The sequence below is a fragment of the Dermacentor albipictus genome, chromosome 1, assembly GCF_038994185.2.
Source record: "Dermacentor albipictus isolate Rhodes 1998 colony chromosome 1, USDA_Dalb.pri_finalv2, whole genome shotgun sequence".
Taxonomy (NCBI): Eukaryota; Metazoa; Arthropoda; class Arachnida; order Ixodida; family Ixodidae; genus Dermacentor; species Dermacentor albipictus.
Genome location: NC_091821.1, coordinates 456,948,366 through 456,957,701, shown reverse-complemented (window position 1 = coordinate 456,957,701; position 9,336 = coordinate 456,948,366). Strand labels below are relative to the sequence as shown.

The following is a 9,336-nucleotide window of genomic DNA, read 5'->3' as shown; positions in this document are numbered from 1 at the left end:
CAGAAGCCGACCTCAGGTAAATCTCCAAGCACGGAAGTAGATGGCAACACCACTCATTGGCCGATATAGTCACTATTCTTTATTGACGTTTCACATCAATTCTTGTGAATCGTAGCGTCTTTTTTTATTCGAGGGACGACTGTGTGCTTAACGGGGTTCAGTGCAGGAGGAGCTTCGCGTGCAGGATCGTTTTGAAATGCAGGCGTAAGGCAGTTTCTTAGCATATTTTAAGGTCTAAACTGAATGACACTGTACATATTGGACATATTAGATACGAAAAATAAGATTTTTGGCCAGGGCAGGTTACTGCTACATTTTGTCATGTTGAACTTCCATTAGACACAGGACCAATTTCATGTCTGAAGAATGAAAGCACACTGTGCAGTGTATGGTGTTTAGTTTTAAATATCTAGCAAACATTCCATGATTGCGGAGAGTATCGTGGCCATGCTACATCTTGTCCTGAGTTGGAAAAAAGTCGTGTTGTGGGTGATGTGCATCCGTATTGGCAGTCGCATTTGAATTTCAATATTTAGGGTATTCAATAAACAGTTTAGATAGGCTATTGCAAAATAAATTAGGAAGGAGCCACCATAAGTATGTACTCTAGTATTCTCCGTGACGAAATTGAAACAAAGATTGAACTCAGGTTTCCTTTGTAAGTAGGTGCTATTGTTAATCACGCAACTTGTTTTTTGTGAGCTAAACGTTCAGTTCTTCAAAAAGAGAGTTATATTCCTGATTGTAATCTCAAAGTTGACTTATTAAAGCAGGTTGTTTCTTTGATATTCTAGGTGCGTTGCTAAATACCTGCCGCATTATTATTATTCACTATTGTATAAAGGTAAGGTAATATTCTGGGCACCATCTTTTGAAGACAGCAGGCACACATAATTATGAAAGTACATACGCTAAGATGATTATGAAGGGATATTCTTGTGATATTTTACTTTGTTCAAGACTCATACAAATTTTTTTTAATTTTTGATATGACAATTTCCTCACACACCGCCATTTTTTCCTCATGGTACCGCAATTAGTGGTGGCCGTACATCCCTTCGAGACCGACTTAATCTCAGATAATTGGATGACTTGCACACTTTCATCAACTAAGTGTCTCGGATTTCTCAAAAAATGAATTCGTGAAGAAAACTTTCCCTTGTGCAAAAATTAGCTCGTCACTCTTGCTCGTTCTCCATGCCGCGATGATTAGAGACTCGATGAGCGTGTATTTAGGTCATGATTTTTTTTGCGCTGCGTGTTTTAGAGCGGTGATATCAGCATAAACGACAGACTGCAAACGACAAACATGATGCCTTTTCGCAAGCACCAATTTGGCGAACGAAGAGTTCTGTTGCAGCATAAATGGACTCCACTGGCACTGATTGCAGTGGCCAGGATATCCGCATTTTCGAGCACCTAGCGGATACTTAAATATTGTGATAGCAGGTTTGTTCACTCTGATTAGGGGAAACGAAAGTGCCGCAACCTTTGAATTGAACTGAATCGAAAATGTTTTACTGTAAAAAGGAAAAGATCTGGGGATGTAGTTGGGCAGTGCTCCTAGTCCAGGGCTCCACTGGACCCCGCAGCCTACCGTGCTTTGTCGAGGAGTGTCACTTGGGCCTTCTTTTCCTCGCTTGTGGGCTGGTCTCCCAGTGCTCCGTTCTGATTTTTCGTTGCCGGAACGGTAGGAGTAATGATTTTTGGTGGCTAGAGCCCGAATTGCCACGTAATGTGGGAGAGAGTTGGCTTCTCTCGGCAGTACGGGCAAGTTCCCGCGCCTACGCGGGAGTGGATGGCATGTTTCAACTACAAATGCTAGTGCGTATTTGTCTGCAGGCGGAGCCACACACGCGCTTCCCTTACAACTAGCTCAGGGTGTGGCGGGGAGTAGCGCCGTCTTTCTCGAAACTGACGTTCTAGGACATTCCGGTGCGTGTGGGGCTCCTGGAGTGGGAGGTTGTCGGGACGGGGGATAATCACTTGGTGATTATCAGCTCGAGCTGGACTGCCCTCACTGTCGTTACCCATTGTATGCAATGTGTCCCGGGCACCACATGATTCTAAGTTCCTCGTTCATATTTGCACCTAGAAAAGCCGGTGACACATGCAGGAACGTGGCCTCTACTGAAATAATTGCAGGCTATTTGAGAGTACGTGAAGATTTGTGATTCCTGCCTCGTGACTTCTTTGGTTTTGATTGCGAGGTCTACCGCTACGACTTCCACGGTGTTTGCCGAGCTTGTCTTGGCTTAGCCGCGGGTGAATACACCTGGTCTTTTGACTGAGCCAACGGCAGCCAGCGATAGGCAATGTGTGCCACAGCGGGCTGCGTCCATGTAAAATGTGCTTGGATTCGCACCCAACTTTTTTCTTAGTTGTCTGGCTCTGGCGCCGTCACGTGCATAATCGTTTGTTTGAGGCATTCATGTTTTTCGGTGTAGGCAGGGTGTAGATTTGGTTACGGGTATTGGCGGAAAGGGGTACGAGTTCCTCGTCACTATACTGTGGCCGCATGGGATACCCTAAGCCACGTAAACTCTCCCTACCCGTGGCATAGGAGGAACCAGATTGTCTGTGTTCACCATGCCCAATAGACTAACGCCTCATGGAGCCACATTATCATCACTACTCTTCGACATTGCTAGGGCTCGCCTCGCCCTATAGCTCGAGTCCATGCCAAATTTGGGCTACGCCCTGTAAACCGATGACACCACACTATACATGAACAGAGGTTCCCTCAGACAAAGAACATGCTCTACTGGAAGCGGCACAGACATTACGTCCTTCTGCAGTGGGCTGTGATATCAGATGACCCAACGAAAAATAGGAATTTGTTCTGGTACAGGGCAGAGGTTCACTGAGGTGTCACGGTGCGACATTCGATTCGGCGAAGCACAGATCAACGGTTGCCAAAAGGTTGTAGAAATAGTAACCGGCTAACAGCAGGGGTATTGCCAGCCACTCAGACAAGCGGCCGAAAGAAGTCGAAGGCAGGTTTGGAGATTATTGTTTTTTGTCGTCTGTAGGACCGGGATCCACTGACGGTATTTTGTGGGAACCCCCGTGTTTTCTCTGCCCTGGGCATGCATTGAGAAGCTTGCTAAGATACCAGAAGAGCGAATACACCGAAATATGTGGTGTGTCCGTGCAAAACTGGGCCCACGAAATGCTGACAATGTCTGTCTACCGGTAGCGCTGAATGACTGGCTGCCGTCGCTTCTCCTGTGTTAGTGAACGAACAATAGAGGCCCGCCACGAACTCAAGGGTGTGCGTGTGTGGCGCAATACAAGTGCGCGACCTCTAACAGCGGGGGTCAATCACCCGTTCCCTCGCCCCTAAATTAAAGAGGGGCGGGCAAGACGAGGATACAATTGCCGGGACAGAATGAGCCGGGATACCATTGGGTGAACTTCATTGGATCGTGAACAATTTCTGCCATTCCCCTACACAGAGAACTAGGCAACGGATAAGTTACTTAAAGGCAACCTTCAGACCAAGCTGAGCAGCCTAGAAACTGAGCCTACAATCTGCAGAGAAGCGTCAAGGAGCTAGTGCCGTCCAGTATCGCCTGGGCCACCTAGCCACATCTGAATTGCGAGTTACTAGTTGACGTAAAAGACGACAAACCAATGTTTACAACGAAGCGCACGGCATTTCCGCTCTTAACCTGTTGGAGGGAAGACGTCAGACCTAGATTTCCGGGAAACCCAGTCCAGCAATCGCATCCATCGAGATCGGTTTGACAGTGTTCTTCGGGAAAGCTCTGCAATTCACTCCACGCTTCATGGCCTTGCTGATGCTGCCCGGCAATGCGTATGCCACAGTTTGTTTTCTTGTGAACTCTGTTTAGTTGACAACCACTAAGTGTGTTTTGTGTAGTGCTAATTTCTATATACACTGTTAACTGTTCGTTGTATTTCTTTCGTATTCATAATTGGTCTAGATTGAGTGCATGGGTGTTAGTGTTCATGTGTTCTTTTTGTGTTTCGTTTAATTTGCCTGTCGTTGTCAGTCTATAAATAATTTTTTCTCCCTTTCTACCAACTCTGACTTCTTCGCTGTGTTCGCTTAAGTACAGAACGACAAACCACTTGTATACCCCGTCGATGACGTTGCGCCTACTACGAACGGGTGACAAGCCGTGACATTAATGTGGCGTCCGCAGATAGGACGTTCTGTACAAAAGCAGCACAGTGAACGAAGAACGAGAGTCGTGGAGATTGATCGATTAGAGCTACGGACAGATTATTGCTAAACGTAGGATGCCCGTGCATGTGAATTGTGAGCACGCATGTTTTGGAGGTGTAGCGGCATTTTGGAGGGAATGGAGTTCGTCAAGTGGTTAGAACAAGGCAAACAGGTAGGTCTAGAGGTCGGTGAGCTGAGGGCATGAATTGTGGAACAGCCGGGCCAGGCTCGAGAAGAGTGGGCGTCGGCTCGAGAGGAAACAGGGAGGGAGCGAGTGGCGCGAAGGAAGCCGCAGAGCGGGGAGCACAGTTGTTGCGATTAAGGTTCCAGCTTATTCAAAGTGGCACTGGAAGGAGGGCTAGCAGCGAGCACCTAGAAAAACCGGAGGAACACAATTTTCCGATAAACACTAGCAGGTTCGATGAAAGAAGGGAGGATTTTGACGCATTTATATGGCTGTTTGAGAATATCGACAGAGGTCAGAAGTGGCCCGAAGGCAAGTGGTCGAACGCGCTTCCGACCTGCTTAAGAGGAGAAGCACAGCGTTTACTGAAGGTTACTGCCAGACGATGCAGCGGACTACACAAAAAGGAAGACTGCTCTTCTGAGGCCCATTCGCTTCACAACAGATGGGTTTCGAGACAGGTTCAATAACGAGAAACCAGAGGGGGCTGAAATGGCAACCTAATATGCAGCTCGGCTAAGTCAATATTTCGATAGATGGGTCCAACTTTCCAAAAGCAAGACCAAGTACAGCTCCCTTTGCGCACTCCTGATTAGAGAGAGATTTTTGCATGGTTGTGGTCCGAATTTGTCGCTTTACCTAAAGGAGAGGAAGGCAGAATCTTTGGAGGATATGTTAGAGCTGGCAGACCAATTCTTGGAAGCTCAGGGGGAAGGAAATATAGTCAAAACAAAGAAAGGTGATCCTGTCGTAGCCGAGGGACAGGAAACTGAAAAGAGGGAAAAGGCTGCCCGCCACTACCGCGTTGTTAGCTCTGCAAACGCGGAAACCATTCACCGCTGCTATGTCGCAACAAACCCATGGCTAACGCGGCCATCGTATGTTACACTTGTAATGGAAAGGGTTACCTATCGTACAACAACCAAGCGAGCAATAATAACAGACTACAGGCATCATGCGTTTTCACCCGCACTAAAGTAGGTCACCAGGATAAGATACGTGACGGATTTCTCAAGCTGAGAAATGGGGACAAGGTTCCCGTCATCGATGCGATAATGGCGACGCCGCTAAAATTTCTGGCCAAGGCCTTTCCGGTTGCTTCCGGCACCGTAGGAGCGAGAGATATCTCGGTGTTGCGTGACACAAGGTGCAACACGGTGAATGCAAAGACTGACCTGGTGAACGAAGACGAGAGCAGTCATTCATTCGAGAGCAGTCCAGGCAGCTGCAGGATAGGACGGCTACTAACCGCAAACCTTACTTCACGCAGTGCATTCCACGGCACCACCTAGGGAACCCGTCTGCAACGAGGCCAGTGCATCCACTTCATATCGCCGTCACATCGTGACTTGTCTCGCACGTGTCAGCGCATCGATACACTTATCAAGTTGGAAACTACGCTGGAGGCTGCGGACAACGCCCCCGGACGGAACCGTGACGTCATCCCAGGACTATAAAAGCGATGTACTGACCGGGCAAAAGGATCATTCGAGAGCAGTCCAGGCAGCTGCAGGATAGGACGGCTACTAACCGCAAACCTTACTTCACGCAGTGCATTCCAGGGCACCACCTAGGGAACCCGTCTGCAACGAGGCCAGTGCATCCACTTCATATCGCCGTCACATCGTGACTTGTCTCGCACGTGTCAGCGCATCGATACACTTATCAAGTTGGAAACTACGCTGGAGGCTGCGGACAACGCCCCCGGACGGAACCGTGACGTCATCCCAGGACTATAAAAGCGATGTACTGACCGGGCAAAAGGATCATTCGAGAGCAGTCCAGGCAGCTGCAGGATAGGACGGCTACTAACCGCAAACCTTACTTCACGCAGGTATGTGCTGAAGCATTTTGAAACGTTCAACTTGCGCGCACTGTAGCTCTTGGACTGCTCTCTGGGTGAAACTTTTTAAAATGAGTACTGTAAAGGAGCTGGCTAAGGCAATGTCAGATTTGACTGCACAAATCGCAAAGAATCACGAAGAATTAAAACGTGATCTCATCAAAGTGATTGAGGGCGAAATGGAATCAGTGAAATCAGCAATGAACTTTATTAATCAGAGTTTTGAAGAAATCAAACTGGAAGTCGCTGCAGTCAAGTCGGACAACATTGCAATAAGAAAGGAAAACAGTCGCCTGTCAAATGAACTGAAGAATGTTAAACAAGAGCTGACTGCCGTTGCACAATACAGTCGTAATAGCAACTTGGAAATTAAAGGTGTTCCAATTAAGGCTGGAGAGAACCTCGGTACCACAATGCAAGCCATCTCTAGCTGCTTGAACGTAGAAATTAAAGACTCTGACATTGATGTGATACACCGCGTTCCTACGAAGAATAATACAACTGCACCAAACATCATTGTCAAGCTTGCTTCTCGAAAAATTAGGGACACAATTCTGAAAAAGGCAAAAAAACAAAGAATTAACACGAGTCACCTGGGTTTTGATTGCGAAGTCACCCCGATCTTTATAAATGAACATTTGTGTCATGCAAATAAAGTTCTTTTGGGTCTTGCACTGAAAGCAAAACGAGAAAAAGGCTGGAAATTCACATGGGTATCGGACGGAAAAATTCTAATGAGGAAATCTGAAAACTCACGTGTAGTCCATATCACAAGCACCGAAGATTTTGCTCAAATTGTATAAACACTTGGAATTAGCAGCTCTCGCTAACGACGTTAATTGGTTTTGATGGCCTATAACCTTGACGAACTTGAAGTCTTACATCGTAAGCAAGATAATTTTTCACTTTTGCACTGCAACGTACGCAGTATCGGAAAAAACTTTGAAAGCCTATCAGCATACTTATCGCAGCATACATTTAATTATGACATTATAGCTCTAACAGAAACATGGCTAAAAACAGGTGAAACAGTCCAGCTACCGGGATACGTTACTGTGTCGCAACCGCGACTAGGGACGACCCGAGGTGGAGGGGTGGCACTATTTATTAAAAGTGACATTGAATATGTTAAGCTCCCTGAAAGCTCGATCTGTCAGTCTCATGCTGAAATTCTATTTGTTCAATTGAAATGCGGTGTAAAAGTAGGAGTCGTGTACCGGCCTCCTTCTTCAAACATGAATGATTTTGTTGCAAGTATGGAGAAAATATTGGTACCCCTTATTTCCACAGATGACACTATAGTCGTTTGCGGAGATTTTAATATTGACCTTTTAAAACAGAATTGTTATGATTACATGTTCTTACTTGAATCACTCAATCTAAAAAATGTCATTTCTTCTCCGACACGCATTACAAACCACTCCGAAACTCTTATTGATCACATCTTGTGTAATTTTGAATTTAATGTATCAGCTGGTGTTTACGATATTACCATTGCAGATCACAACCCCACGTTTCTCTTTTTACCTCGTAAATACATGTCCTCTTTGTGTAATACACGCGATAGAAGATCCTCCTGTATAAATTATGCAGAAGTACGACGATTGCTCCAATGCATAGACTTTAAGAAAGTATTCGATTTGCGTGATGTTCACACTCAATGTGAAAATTTTATTCAATGCATCTGCAATGCCATTAAGCAATCTACAAGGGTATATGTGCGCCGCAATTACGAGCGACCACTGTGTCCTTGGATAAACAACACTATACTGGAAACATTAAAGCAGAAAGACTCTTTTTACCGTAAATGGAAACGCAACAAATCAAATTCATATTACAGGGAGAGCTTTAAATACTTTAGAAATATCTCAGTTAGTATGATTAGAAAATCGAAAAAGCAATACTACACTAACCTTATTAAGAACGAGAGTGGTAATACGAAAAGGATATGGGAAATCGTAAAAGAAGTAATAGGAAAAAGCAAAACGCAGAGCATTCAACCTGATAAACCATCGACACAAGTAGCTAATGATTTTAACTATTATTTTGCTAACGTAGGAACGAATTTGGCTAACCAGATTTTATCTTGTAATCCCGTACCTGCCCTACCTAGAATAGTTGACAACGACTTTCAGCTAGAAGAAATACCTCATGATGAACTCATATCAACGATAAATCAACTGCATCTAAAGAAAGCGGCTGGTCATGATGGTATATCCACTAGGATTTTAAAAGACAATATCGACATTCTCTGCAGTCCCATATGCAAAGTATTCAATCTAGCGATAGCTTCCAGCTCGTATCCAGATATATTAAAAACAGCCAAAGTCGTTCCCGTATACAAGTGCGGAGATTCGAACCAACCAGAGAATTATAGGCCAATTTCTGTTCTGAGTGTGATAAACACTGTTTTTGAAAAACTTATTTCCAAGAGATTGAAGCAATTTCTAACTGAAAACAATGTAATTTGTCCGCAGCAGCATGGTTTTGTTCCCTCCAGATCGACATCAACAGCAGTGCTAACACTTTCGCAATTAATAAATTCTGCACTTCATCATAATAAAATAATTGTAGCAATATTTTTGGATATAAAGAAAGCATTTGATACCGTTTCTCACTCTATACTACTGCAAAAACTTGAATGTTATGGTGTCACAAAGGACTCCCTAAAATTTTTTTCCAGCTATTTATCCTCACAGAAACAAATGGTAGTAATGGGTGATTATTATTCTACATACAGCACAGTCACCAGCGGAGTCCCACAAGGTTCAGTGCTCGGTCCTGTGTTATTCTCATTGTACATTAATGACCTCCCTAATGCTCTTCAGAACTCAAACGTTCTAATGTACGCAGATGACACAGCTTTATTATTCACAGGAGACACACTTTCTGCACTGCAAACGCATGTGACGTCCGAGTTATCAAACATTTCTTCATGGTTCTTAGAAAACAAATTGACTTTAAATAGCAATAAGACAAAATATGTAGTTTTTCGATCGAGGAGAAACAATGTCGACACCAGTCAAATAAATATCATGTTAAATAAAAGCCCCATCCAAGAAGTTGATTCGTTCAAATATCTGGGCGTCATATTTGACCAGCATATACATTGGG

The 9,336-nt window shown here is 44.7% G+C and overlaps 2 protein-coding genes across 5 annotated transcripts in view; one reads left to right on the top strand and one right to left on the bottom strand.

Moving 5' to 3' along the window:
- Positions 1 to 5,930, bottom strand: part of LOC139054793 (uncharacterized) — a 134,260-nt gene extending 128,330 nt beyond the window's left edge. For 2 of the 4 annotated variants that reach the window (XM_070532412.1, XM_070532411.1), the window contains exon 1: positions 5,555 to 5,930. Coding sequence is in view for 1 of the 4 variants with exons in the window: in XM_070532414.1 (XP_070388515.1) it covers positions 5,555 to 5,581 (27 nt within the window). In the remaining 3 variants the exon portion in view is untranslated. The remainder of the gene's footprint in view (positions 1 to 5,554) is intronic. The other 2 variants (XR_011511509.1, XM_070532414.1) reach the window with 2 other exon arrangements.
- Positions 5,931 to 5,973: 43 nt separating this feature from the next.
- The window catches only part of LOC139054791 (uncharacterized), a 65,204-nt gene continuing 61,841 nt past the window's right edge, over positions 5,974 to 9,336 (top strand). Inside the window, exon 1 of the mRNA XM_070532408.1 lies at positions 5,974 to 6,213. The gene's annotated coding sequence lies outside the window, so the exon portion shown is untranslated. The remainder of the gene's footprint in view (positions 6,214 to 9,336) is intronic.